This window comes from Scyliorhinus torazame, chromosome 12 (assembly GCF_047496885.1).
Source record: "Scyliorhinus torazame isolate Kashiwa2021f chromosome 12, sScyTor2.1, whole genome shotgun sequence".
NCBI classification, from domain to species: Eukaryota; Metazoa; Chordata; class Chondrichthyes; order Carcharhiniformes; family Scyliorhinidae; genus Scyliorhinus; species Scyliorhinus torazame.
The window spans coordinates 18,705,448-18,718,780 of record NC_092718.1 but is presented as its reverse complement, the minus strand read 5'-3'; the positions used below and the strand labels follow the sequence as shown (position 1 = coordinate 18,718,780).

Here is a 13,333-nt window from a genome sequence, read left to right as displayed (position 1 = left end):
TTGTAATGCAGTGTAAACTTCTCTGAGGAAGTAAGTGATGGAGCTATGTCTCAGTTTACAACCCGTGAAACAAGGGTTGCAAAGGTGAGGGGGGGGGGGGGGGGGTTGACATGAGATAATTTGGACCTTAGAGCCAATAGGAAGGGTGAATTTGGACCATCTCCAAAAGAGGAAGTGCTGTATAACGCGAGATAAGAGTTGAGAAATCGTGATCCTCGTTGGCATTGTGACACCATGCCTTCTGGGGTACAACCCTTCTGGACACATTCAACATGACTTCAAAGACAAAGGCGAGAGAGACATCATCTGTGCTGATCAACGGCAAGAGTTCCTGGCATCTTGAGAGATGAAGTTTCAAAATTGTCTTCGCTACTTCTTGTTAAGTATATGTAAACTCTTGCCTAATAAGTTCCACTTGATTTGTAAATACTGAGGACCCTAGTGTTAGAAATTAAGAATTTTTTTAAATTAAAGGGTTTTATACCTCAAAACCCTTAAACCTTACACCATGATTCCTCCCCTAATTAACGCTACAAACACAGATTAACTGGTCAGACTGGTCATTTGTCATTTTGTGGACGTTGTGTGCAGTACAGTCCCAACAACATTGATAACACTTCTACAAATTAATTTTTTGGGGGACATCCTGAGGTCACGAGGGGCGCTGCATAAATGGAAATTCTTTCTTACTCTTATTAACTGTGGGGTTGTCCTGAGGATGTGAGAGGTTTTGATTCATGGTAAGGAGTGGTGACTCGAGCCACGAGCACAGGCACCTCTCTCTTTGCAACGGTTAGTTAATTGGAGGTCTGGCTTCGCTGCCTATTAGCTCCTCTTTGACCGCCGCAGATTGATTGTCAGAACAATGACCACACTACAGTAATTCGGCGCGCGCACACAGCAGATATCGAGTGGCTGGCTTGCAGCGGCCAGCATATGTTCGACGTTAGGTATTGGCCACGCTCGCGTTGACCCTCTTGTCCGTGAAGAATCTCTTCAGGATGATGACCTGGCCAACAGTAACCAGAAAAAGGATGATGGTCTCGCTTGACGCCCAGTAGATAATGTGGGTTCTGATGTCTTCTGCGTGCAGGCGGTCAATCGCAGCCTGAACACGCTGCTGTGTCTGCAGCTTGGCCACATTGCTCAGTGCAAAATGGATGGAATTGCAGGAGGACTCCAGCTGAAGAGGGAAGCAAAAAGGATCACAATGCAGTCCACCTGCCTCAGCCACCAAGGACTGCATAATGGGAGAGGTTTCTACAATTAGGAGTGGGCCATTCAGCCCTTCAAGCCTGCTCGACCATTTTAATAAGATCATGTCTGATCTGACCCTCACTAAGTCTACTTTCCTGCTGTCTCTCCGTAACCCAGAGTTCCCCCACTGATTAGAAACCTATCGATCTCGGTCTTGAAAATGTTCAAGGACTCGACCTCCATAGCTTCCTGGGGTGAAGAATTCCAAAGATTCACCGCTCTTTGAAGAGAAGGAATTCTTCCTCAAATCCATCTTCAAGGAGCACCTCCTTATTCTTCCCCCTGGTCCTACACTCTCCCGTGAGTGGAAACACCCACCCCAACATTTACCGTCTCTAACCCCCTTAAGAATATTACATGTTTCAATCGTATCACCTCTCAATCTTCTGAACTCGAAGGAGCACAGGCCCAGCCTGTTTAATCTTTCCTCATGTGGCAGTCCCTCCATACCCGGGATCATCCTCGTAAACCTCCTCTGTCCTGCCTCCAATGATAATATATCTTTCCTTGAACAAGGGGGACCAAAACCGTACACAGTGTTTTAAATGTGGCCACGTGCGTACCTTGTAATCGGCAAACATCAATACTCTTACTCGCCGAGGTAATCTTTGAAGGACTTGGGGGCTACCCTCACAACGGGTGGGGGGGGGGGGGGGGAAGAGGGGGGCTATCCTCACAACAGCACCTGGTGGAATTCAATCTCTCTGCAGCTCAGCAGAAACCAGCCAAGCAGCCGGACAGGCAGACTGGCCCATGTGATTTACCCGTAAAAAGGGCAACTGGGAGACGAGGCGAATTTGCTGTTAAATGCAGCGAGTTGTTAATCAACGGAATGGACTGTCTGAAGGGGCAGGGGAAGGGGTTTCAAAAGAGAATTGGATAAATATTTGAACAGAAACAGTTGTTCCAACGTGTAAGGGGGAGTGACACGAATTGGAGTGTCCTTTCAGAGAGCCGGCACAGATTTGATGGGCCAAATAGCCTCTTTCTGTGCTGTAAGATTCTAAAACAGAAAACTCTGGACTAAACTCAACAAGTCTGGCAGCATCTGTGAAGAGGGAAAAGAGGAATTACTCTTCCTCAGAGCGCGTCTCCACGGAGGTGGCCAGATCTTTTTGAGTTTTCCCAGCATTTTCTCTTGTTATTTCAGATTTCCAGCAACCGCAGTATTCTGCTTTTATATTACTGCAAGATTCAATGATCTCCTCTAGTTCACGCAAGGAAGTTCCATTGCTCAACCAGATACACACGACTTTCCAGCAGCTTCAGGATTGAAAACCTGAGCCTGTCTTCACCCCAGTCAGCTCGCTACCGTTTTTCAATCTTGATGTGCTGCAGTCTCGAGCCACCAGCTAGGGGTTCACCATTAAAAGACGCGCGCCGCCAAAGCCATTGACGCCTGTAGGCCCGAGGCCGAGAAGAAGCTACATTTCCACAGGCTGGACTAACCTGCGTCAGGGCAGAATCCTTGGCCTCAGCAATGGGGAGAAGTGGAGCCAGCTCGCCCACCTCGAGATGGAAGGCAACCTTCTTGTGAGTGAAGGTGGAGAATTGGTTGCCAAAGCAGAAGCTGTAGATTCCGGGGAACTCCGCCTTTGCGACGAAGGTGTCGTGCCGAATCTTGTGCTTTCTGTAGATCATGCGCCTTGCGGGACTTTCGATGAAACAATCCACATCGTAGTGACCTCCTGAAATAACCTGTTGAGAGCAAAAAAATGTTATTTTATCAACTGTTTGAACATCGACAAAATGGCAACAATCACGTCAAGGGGCAGCTCAGAACAAAAGGGGGCATTAACAGCCCTCTTGACTCTGAGTTACAAAATACCAGGTTCAACTCCCACTCCAGGCCAACACTCCCGATGGATGGGCAGCATTTGTAACCCGCTTCTTCTGCTTTGAAAACCTGGGAGAATGAGAAATATTGAAGAAACCTTTACCTCGGCTAAAATGACAATGGATGGGACCAGGCCCCCGAAATCTCCACCACCACCCGCCCACAACCTCCCCCCCCCACTTCCCCAGTCTAGCCCAATATTCAATATTGAAGTATTAATCAATAGTTTAGGGTGGCCACCATTTAAAATTTTGGCACTGTGCAAAGTCTGGCTGAAAACTGCCATTTTGTGGACAGAGCCATCTTGAACATCATGACGGAGACGCCTTGAAGCAGACCGAAGAAGGTTTCCAGAAGAATGGCTATTGGACCGCAGTACCAAATGCAGCCTCCAAGAGCCGCCACCTGTAGTACCGTAAAAGTGAAAACAGGAGCCCTCACTCCCTCCCAGGGCCTGCTCTGCTTCTCGAGTCCATGTGCAAAGGCAAACTCTTCCAATCTCTTCAACTGCAGGAGCCATGGCCACTGACATACGGAATCTCAAGCTTCAACCCTTTCACTTCAGTAAGAAAGGGCCCACAACGATATCTCACACAGATGGATTTTTTTTCATTCATATTCAGTCATGGGATGTGGGTGTCACTGGCTGGGCCAGCATTTATTGGCCATTCCTAATTGCCCTTGAACCGAGCAGCTTGCTGGGTTTCAATGGCCACCATTAGACTTTTAATTCTAGATTTTTACTGAGTTCAAATTTTACCATCTGCTGTGGTGGGACTTGAACCGATGTCCCCAGAGTATTTAAAAGCAAATGACTGCGGATGCTGGAATCTGAAACAAAAACAGAAAATACTGGCCAGCTTTGAATAAGAGTCATCCAGATCCAAAACGTTAGCCCCCTTTTTTCTCCACAGATGCTGTCAGACCTGCTGAGATTGTCCAGTATTCTCAGATTCTGTTTCCCCAGAGTATTTGAAATGAAATGAATGAAATGAAAATGAAAATGAAATGAAAATCGCTTATTGTCACAAGTAGATTTCAAATTAAGTTACTGTGAAAAGCCCCTAGTCGCCACATTCCAGCGCCTGTTCGGGGAGGCTGTTACGGGAATTGAACCGTGCTGCTGGCCTGCATTGGTCTGCTTTCAAAGCCAGCGATTTAGCCCTGTGCTAAACAGCCCCTTTATTTCCCTGGTCTCTGGATTGTTAGTCCAGTGACAATGCCACCAAACCATCGCCTTATCTTTAGTATCTTTTCGCCTTTACGTGTTTTTTTATCTTTATATCTATTTTAGTTAATACCTTCATCATTGTTATCAATGTGACTTTCAGCAATAGTTTGGGAGTAAATGAACCTTGATCTTGTTTAAGATTGAAGCTTATCGGCTTGGTTATTTATAAATCGGACCACTCAAGGGGCTACATACACATATATTCTTATCACGTAGACCACTTTGAGGAAATACCTTTTAATAATAATAATCTTTATTAGTGTCACAAGTAGGTTTACATTAACACTGCAATGAAGTTACTGTGAAAAGCCCCTAGTCGCCACATTCCTGCGCCTGTTCGGGTACACAGAGGGAGAATTCAGAATGTTCAACTCACCTAACAAGCACGTCTTTCGGGACTTGTGGGAGGAAACCGGAGCACCCGGAGGAAACCCACGCAGACACGGGGAGAACGTGCAGACTCCGCACAGACAGTGACCCAAGCCAGGAATCGAACCTGGGACTCTGGAGCTGTGAAGCGACATGGTTGTGACGTGGATTTTCCACTCTGCCAATTTATTTCTGTTTCTTTATTCTTTCATGTGGGCATCACTGGTAAGGCTGCCCATCCCTAATTGCCCTTGAACTGAGTTGCATTTTTTTTAAAGAGTCAACCACATTACTGTGATTTGGAGTCACTTGCAGGCCAGACTAGATGAGGACGGCTGTCTAAAGGACATTAGTGAACCAGATGGGTTTTTACAACAACCAACAATGGTTTCATGGTTATCATTTAGAATCTTAATTCCAGATTTGTATTGAATTCAAATTTCACCATCTGCCATGGTGGGATTTGATTCCAGGTTCCCAGAGCATTACCCTCGCCGTCTGAATTACTAGTCCTGTGACAATACCATTTTGCTATCGTAGCATCTGAAAGGGTAGACAGAGAGAAACTATTCCAGAACAAGGAGGCACAACCTTAAAATTAGAGCTAGAGTGTTCTGCAAATCTGGAACTATCTTCCCCCAAAACTGCTGAGATTCTGGATATCAACTGAAAATATCTGTCCTGGTCCATTCAACAGTCTAGAAGCTAAAGAGATTTGGCATGTCTGCATCGACTCTCATAAACTTCTACAGATGTGCCATAGAGAGCATCCTGTCTGGCTGCATCACAGCCTGGTATGGCAACCGCTTGGCCCAAGATCGCAAGAAACTGCAGACTGTGGTGAACTCAGCCCAACGCATCACACAAGCTTGCCACCTTCACATTGATTCTGTCTACACCTCCCGCTGCCTCAGGAAGGCAGACAGCATTGTCAGGGACCCCTCCCACCCAGGCTTTGCCCTCTTCCAGACCCTTCCATCAGACAGAAGGTACAGAAGTCCAAAGACCCGCACATTCAGACAGAGGAACAGCTTCTTCCCCACAGCCAAAGACTCCTCAACGACTCCCCCTCTGACTGATATGTTCCTTGTCAGACACTATTCATGATACCCTATGCTGCTCTTGGTCATGTATTTGCTTTGCTTGGCCCCTGTTCCACACTGTAACCAATCACTATTTGTCGATGTACCATTTGTCAATGTACTCTGTCGATTATTCGTTTTTGTCTACTTTGTACGTACTGTGTATGTTCCCTTGGCCGCAGAAAAATACTTTTAATTGTACTTTGGTACATGTGACAATAAATCAATCAATCAAATCAAATGTCAAATCTGAGTTTAACAGATGTTTATAGTGTAAATATTATGGTTAGCATCAAAACAGGGTACTGGAAATGCATTCAAGCGTGAAGGGAAAGACCAATGAATAATTCACCAAGCAGGTATCTCTGGAGTAATAAAACTGTCAATCACTGGCTAATGCAATACATTGCTGTGCAAAATTGAACAGAAATTCTGCATTTCAAAGGCTGTTAAGCGATGTCAAGGCTTTTGAAGTGTACTGGGGTTTCCAGGAAGCTTCTGACACTGGTACCAGCTGCTGCTTTGAACATTTCTGCCTGAGGCAGCAGATATTAGGAAAGGGTAGTGAAAATGCAGTGATTTTTCCACCTGCCCCCTGGACTGCTCTTCAGCTTTCTGGCAGGAGTCTCTGATTGATGTGGAGGGGGGTGTCTCTGATGGATGGAGAGGGGGGCCTCTGATGGATGGGGAGGGGGTCTCTGGTGGATGGGGAGGTGGGGTGTCTGATGGGGGAGGGGGTTCTGATGAGGTGATCTCTTGGGGGTCTCTGTTGGGAGATCTTTTGAAGGGTGTGGTGGGCAGGATTTGCTTTGTTGGGGAGGTCCTCTGATGGACTTTGGGGTTACATGCTTGCCCTCTTGACCCACCGCGGGGTCCACCGCATCAGGGCCACGCATGAAAATACTTGCACTAATCCACGTCCGCGTGAATCTCCGCCGAGAGCACCAGAGCATCATGGGGGTCTGGAGAATCAGGCTCGAGCAAATTAATCTAACCTAAATGCATCCAAATGACCCCTTTGCATCCTCCCGCTGGCACGGGCCATGTAGCTCGCTGCTGACACCGACTGGGGCATCAGGCTCCAGCCCGATGCTCGATTCTCCACTGGATTGGGAAACAGCGGAGAATCCACCCCATGTCTTGCAGCATTTGGACATGGGCTGTTTCAGTATCTGAATGTTGCTGAACATTGAATTTTCAGCATTAATAATAATCTTTATTGTCCCAAGTCGGCTTACCTTAACACTGCAGCGAAGTTAGTGTGAAAGTACCAATTTATTCATTATTTAAGTCTGTGTATGGTGAGCTAGACCAACAGTCGAAATAAAAATTTGACCGCAACAGAACACACTGAACCAGATGCAATTTGGAAGCAAATGAGAATTAAGCGTCTCCTCCCCACACTGTCTCCCAGTCTCAGGTACCAATAGAACAACTTGCCTGGATGAGCGCAGCTCCAACAACACTCAAGAAGCTCAACACCATCCAGGACAAAGTAGCCTGCTTGATTGGCACTCCATCCACAAAGATAATCTACATGATGCACTGCAGGAACTCACCAAGGCTCCTTAGACAACATCTTCCAAACCTACGACAACTACCATCCACAAGGATGAGGGTAGCAGACACATGGGAACACCACACCTGCAAATTCCTCTCAAAGCCACATAGCATCCTAACTTGGAAAAATATCGCCGTTCCGTCAGGTCGCTGGGACAAAATCCTGGCCCTCCCTCCCTAACAGCATCATGGGTGTACCGACACCATAGGGTCTGCAACGATTCAACAAGGCAGCTCATCGCCACTTTCTCAAGGGCAACTATGGATAGGCAATAAATGCTGACCTAGTCAGTAAAGCTCTTGCACGAATAACAAAAGCTAAGAATCAATATTGACCTGCGTCTGGTGTCAAATAGGCCAAACCACGGCCTATAAGGCAGCTGATTTCCTTCCCAAGGATATAATCCGGATGAGTTTTAACCACAATCCTATCGTTACAGGGTCACGATTACTGAGACTAACTTTTAAAATTTATTAACAGAATTTAAATTTCCCAGGTGCGTTGCTGGGATTTGAACTCATGTCAGTGGATGATTAGTCCGAGCCTCTGGATTACGTGTCCTCTAACATAACCACTTTGGACCACTATTCCCATTCAGGTATTCTCCGTATTAGGATCGCTGCTCTTTTTGCTATTTATTAATAAGATCATAAGATAAAGGAGCAGAATTAGGCCACTCGGCCCATCGAGTCTGCTCCACCATTCAATCATGGCTGATATTTTTCTCATCCTCATTCTTATGCCTTCTCCCGATAACCCCTGATCCCCTTGTTAATCAAGAACCTATCTATCTCTGTCTTAAAGACACTCAGTGACTTGGTCTCCACAGCCTTCTGCGGCAAAGAGTTCCACAGATTCACCACCCTCTGGCTGAAGAAATTCCTCCTCATCTCTGTTTTAAAGGATCGTCCCTTCAGTCTGAGGCTGTGCCCTTTGGTTCTAGTTTCATCTATGGCCGAGGATTGGACATAAATTGTAAGTTTGCAGATGACACTGAACACTGAAGTGGGCAGAATAGTCCTTTTTAAAAAGAAAGTTAAAGCAAGGTCCTATTTGTGAAATTCGAATGAATATAGTTTTGGAACGGACTTGTAATCTAGCCTGGCAAGGGGAACTGCCCCACTCAGCAGTGACTGCTCACGTGGTGTAACATTGGTAATCCTAAAAAATCAAGCCCTTCCTTTTCTCGGCAGAGGCGGAAGCACGAATCCTTGAAAATGTTCACTCCATTGGATAGAATTTCCCAGGAGCAAGTACTGATTCGCACCTACAATCTTCGTTGTAGTGCTGGCAAGGTGCCAGAACCATTGTTTGGAACTGATAGTACACCGAACCAATGTCAAAACTAGGATTTCAGTAAAGTGTGGTGGTTTGCATGAATGTGACCTTGAGCAGCGAAAAGCACCCAGGGGTTACAAGTTGAGACACTGATTGTCCTTTCAACCTTGGGATGTGTATGCACACATCTTGTAGGCCTAGCGCACAGGAAGTACATCACACAGCATCGCAATACCTGAACCATCCTATAATACATTGGCCCAGGGACACTTGAACATGCCGACCATCATTTCCGCAGACAATTCAGAGTTCTGCACCTGGGAATGTTTAAACACATGCTGGGGACCCCTATAATGATGTTAGGCAGTTAGGTCCACAGTTCACTATCCAATTAGTTCCTTTCCAATGTTATACAGCATTTCCTAGTCTTCCTTTCCCCTTTGTTCTGTCAAAGGTGATTCATCTGTGGAGCCGCAGGCTAATTGAACCCAGACTCTCTCCAGTACTACAACATAATGGCAGAAAAGTTTCAAAAACGCTCTTGTGCAAATGTAACATTTCTTTAACAGAATAAAAATTCCCAGGGCCCCTTATCAAACAAAATTGCTGAGACACGTAAGGAGATATTAGGCTAATCGGCCTAAAGTGTGGTCATATGGTCATAGAGGTAAATGTTAAGGAGGGTCTTAAAGACAAGGTAGCGAGGCAGAAAGTTCAGGAAGGAAATTCCAGAGTTTAGGGACTTTGTAGCTGAAAGGACGGCAGCCAATGATGGTGTGGTTAAAATCGGGATGCTCAGGAGGACAGAATTGAGGAGTGCAGAGATTTCGGTGGGTTGTAGGGCTGGGGGGAGATTACAGAGATAGGCAGCAGAGAAGCCACGGGGTGGGGGGGATCTTTAAAATAAAGATGCAAATTTTAAAATCAAGGTGTTGCTTAACCATTGTAATAATAATAATAATTGCTTATTGTCACAAGTAGGCTTCAATGAAGTTATTGTGAAAAGCCCCCAGTCGCCACATTCCGGTGCCTGTTCGGGGAGGCCAGTACGGGAATTGAACCCACACTGCTGGCATTGTTCTGCATTTCAAGCCAGCTGTTTAGCCCACTGTGCTCGTGAACACTTAGAGGATGGGTGTTGCCACCCCCCTCCCTGCCCCAGTGGGCTCAGAGCTCTAGGAACAGATGCGGAATTGATGAAAGTTGACTGTGATTAAGCACAAAAGCTTGTATTAACCCCAAATTCCTGACATACAATAAATTACCATGAAATAAATTGAGAGTTCATCAAATCCCTACAGTACAGAGGGGGGCCATTCGGCCCATTGTGTCTGCACTCTGAAAGTGCACCCTACCCAGGCCCACTCCCTCGCCCTATTCCCCGTAACCTAACCTGCACATCTTTGGATACTAAGGGGCAATTTGGCATGGTCAATCATTTATTGATAGTTGGCTAGTGCAGGAGGATCACTTTCTCTTTAAACAGTCGATCAAGATTGTTAACATCCGGCGACATCAGTTGGCGGCAGGGCATTTTGTGTGCCAACTGTAGGTCAGTAGGTAGCACTTGCCTCTGAGTCAGAAGGTTGTGAGCTCAGGTCCCACTCCAGGATTTGAGCGCAAAAAATGAGGTTGACACCCAGTGCAAGAGTGACAGTCTCTCGATGAGAAGCCCTCATTTCTCTGTAGATCTAAAAGTTTCCATTGCACTATTTTGAGGAGGAGTAGGAGAGTTCCTCCTGGTGTCCCGGCCAATAATTATCCCTCAGTCAACATTAATAAAAGACTATCTGGCCATCATCATCACATTGCTGTCTATGGGAGCTTGCTGTGCGCAAATTTCCTGCTGTATTTCCTACACTACAACACGACTACACTTCAACATGGCGGCACAGTGGTTATCAATACTGCCTCACAGCGCCAGGGGTCCGGATTCAATTCCCGCCTTGGGTGACTGTGTGGAGTTTGTACGTTTGCTCTGGTTTCCTCCCACAGTCCAAAGATGTCCAGGCTAAGTGGATTGGCCATGCTAAATTGCCCCTTAGTGTCCAGGGATGTGAAGGTTAGGTTGTGGGGTAGCAGGGATAGGGTGGGACATGGATCGTTGCAGACTCAATTGGCCGAATGGCCTCCTTCTGCACTGTAGGGATTCTATGATTCTAAAAGTAGGTAGTAGGTTGTAAAGCACGTTGAAAGCATACACCATGTGCTTCGCCCGAAGTCTATGTCTATGTATTTACATTGTGTATTTATCAGATGTCCTATGTTTTCATGTATGGAGCGATCTGCCTGGACTGTATGCAAAACAGGCTTTGCCTTCTTTGAGGTCCTTCCATCAGGCAGAAGATGCAGAAGTCTGAAGACCTGCAGATCCAGACATAGGACCAGCTTCTTCCCCACAGCTACAAGACTCCTCAACGCCTCTCCCTCGGACTGATCTGTTTCCCTGTAAGAACACTATTCACGACTCCCTATGCTGCTCTTGCTCATGTATTTGCTTTGTTTGGCCCCTTGTTCCGCACTGTAACCAATCACTATTTGTTGGTGTACCATTTGTCAATTCACTCTGTCGATTATTCTTTTGTCTACTATGCATGTACTGTGCACATTCCCTTGGCTGCTGGAAAATACTTTTCACTGTACTTTGGTACATGTGACAATAAATATCAATAACAATACTTTTCACTGTATCTGGGTACACCTGACAATAAATCCAAATCTAAACATCTGGTGGTTGGGAAGAGGGCTATATAAATGCAAGTCTTTCTTTTTTAAACAAGATCTCATCGGAAAGGCATTAACCACCCTCCCAGACCAGATTACCCTGGAGTGGGGGATTTGAACCCATCTCACAGATGACAGCGCTAAGCCCGTTTCAGTCACACCATACACCTTAGTCCCCAAAACAAAACTCCCAGAAAAAAAGCTAGACAATCGAAGTAGGTCGTGGAAGAGAAAACAACTTGCTGCCAATTGCAGCCTGCCCACTGGAGTTGGCACCATATGGCTGCCTCAACCAGCCAGACCAGTCATTGCAGAAGCTCTCTCTCTCTCTTTACCTGAAAAGCCAAGGTGAACTTGTCATCCTTCTGCAGAACCTCGTAGAAACACTGAATCTCTTTGTCTGGCAGCTCGAACGTTAGGTCAGTGTAATTGGCGAATGCCGAGTGCAGCAGCATCAGGATGGGGAGGAACATGATGAGCGGTGCAGGGGGAGCGAGAGGAGACAGCGAAGCAGCCTGGCCCCGCTGCGCTGGCTGCTCGCCTCTGCTGGGATTCAGCCTTGAGCCCTTCACACACCCACATGCCGGGCCTCAGCTCCGCCTCTCGCCGACCATTAGCCCCGCTGGGGGTGGTCTGTCTAAGCCTGACGTGGCAGCAAGGATCAATCCTTCCGGGAACCCTTCGAAAGGGAGGGAATTAAGGAGAGATTTAAGAGCTACCTTCCCAGGATTTCTACAGAACAGGTTTAACATTGGGTGAGATCTTTCCCCTTACACAGGATGCACCCCCCCCCCCCCCTCTCTCTCTCTCTCACTTTGCCTACACTTTTCATTCCATCATGGGGAAAACACAGGCTCATTAAAAAAAATCATAGCCATTCGGCCCACAGGACTGCTGCTAGCCCATTAATAGGGTAACCCACTCCACCCCATCCTCATGCCATTCTCTCCATTTTCTTCCCCCTTAAACATTTATCCATTCCCCTCTCTACACGTTCTGCCAACACGTAAACCCAAAACGGTTCCGCTGCAAAGGGTGTTTCGCGAAAAGACAGCGGTGGTAACCTGCGGTCCATCTGGGTTCTGAGTGCCGTCCACGAGACATTTGGTTGATCGTTTTCTCCGATTGATGTGGCTGAAGTAATTTGCACGTAAAGCGAGGGCGAGTGAAGTGAGGTGCGTGCTGATTGCTCACAGCCTTGATTGAGAGAGACGTGCGCTGTGCCCAAAGTGTAAATATTTATTTTGTTTTTACCATTTGAAGTTGATGATAGTTCTATTAATATATAAATGGTTAAGCAAGGGCGGCACAGTGGTTAGCACTGCTGCCTCCCGGCGCTGAGGTCCCAGGTTCAATCCCGGCCCGGGTCACTGTGCGTGTGGAGTTTGCACATTCTCCCCATGTCTGCGTGGGTTTCGCCCCCACAACCCAAAGATGTGCAGCATAGATGGACTGGCCACGCTGAATTGCCCCTCAATTGGAAAAAAGTAATTGGGTACTCTAAATTTAAAAGAAGAAAAAAAGGGTAAGCATTTTCTCTAACTCGTTATGAAATATTCACCGTGTATTAAATGTATTTAATCTTATCATGGTTAGTAAACAAGCCTAATTTCAGTGCGACCCACTGGGATGAAGGAGAGTCACTCACATGGCCCACCCACTGGCCTAGCTTGCCCATCACTAGTCTGGAGGTTTATATGGTTAAACTTCAACTGTTGATTGGTAACCAATAACCATGTACATTTCCAAGGTTCTGCCACGAATGGTCGCTGGCTCCTTCCAGACTTTCCCCCACACAGTCTTGTGTCTGTCTGCATCATACCGTGGGTGCTACTGTTCTCTAGACCCACATTAACCCTTGCTCTGCCGAACACCCTGATACTACAAAGAGATGGCGCTATTCCTTAAAGGTCTATTACAACAGATTCCTCTGTTGTATTAAAGGTCTATTACAAGCAGAAAATGCTGGAAATCCTCACCTGATCAGGCAGCAT

At 46.5% G+C, this 13,333-nt stretch overlaps 1 protein-coding gene across 1 annotated transcript; it reads right to left on the bottom strand.

The window, feature by feature from the left end:
* Positions 1-444: 444 nt before the first annotated feature.
* On the bottom strand, positions 445-11,962 carry LOC140387414 (transmembrane emp24 domain-containing protein 3-like). The gene is made up of 3 exons (XM_072470499.1): positions 11,675-11,962; positions 2,707-2,955; positions 445-1,183 (listed from the first exon to the last, which is right to left on the bottom strand). The coding sequence occupies exons 1-3, from the start codon at positions 11,810-11,812 to the stop codon at positions 947-949; spliced, it is 624 nt and encodes a 207-aa protein (XP_072326600.1). The 5' UTR covers positions 11,813-11,962; the 3' UTR covers positions 445-946.
* Between the last annotated feature and the right edge of the window lie 1,371 nt (positions 11,963-13,333).

Bases quoted from the DNA above. Each gene is read 5' to 3' on its own strand.
- LOC140387414 (XM_072470499.1), bottom strand. From the start codon at position 11,812: ATGTTCCTCCCCATCCTGATGCTGCTGCACTCGGCATTCGCCAATTAC. The intron at 2,956-11,674 runs GTAAAGAGAGAG...TGCTCTCAACAG, and splicing joins AGTTCACCTTGGCTTTTCAG to GTTATTTCAGGAGGTCACTA. The intron at 1,184-2,706 runs GTTAGTCCAGCC...TTCCCTCTTCAG, and splicing joins AGGATTCTGCCCTGACGCAG to CTGGAGTCCTCCTGCAATTC.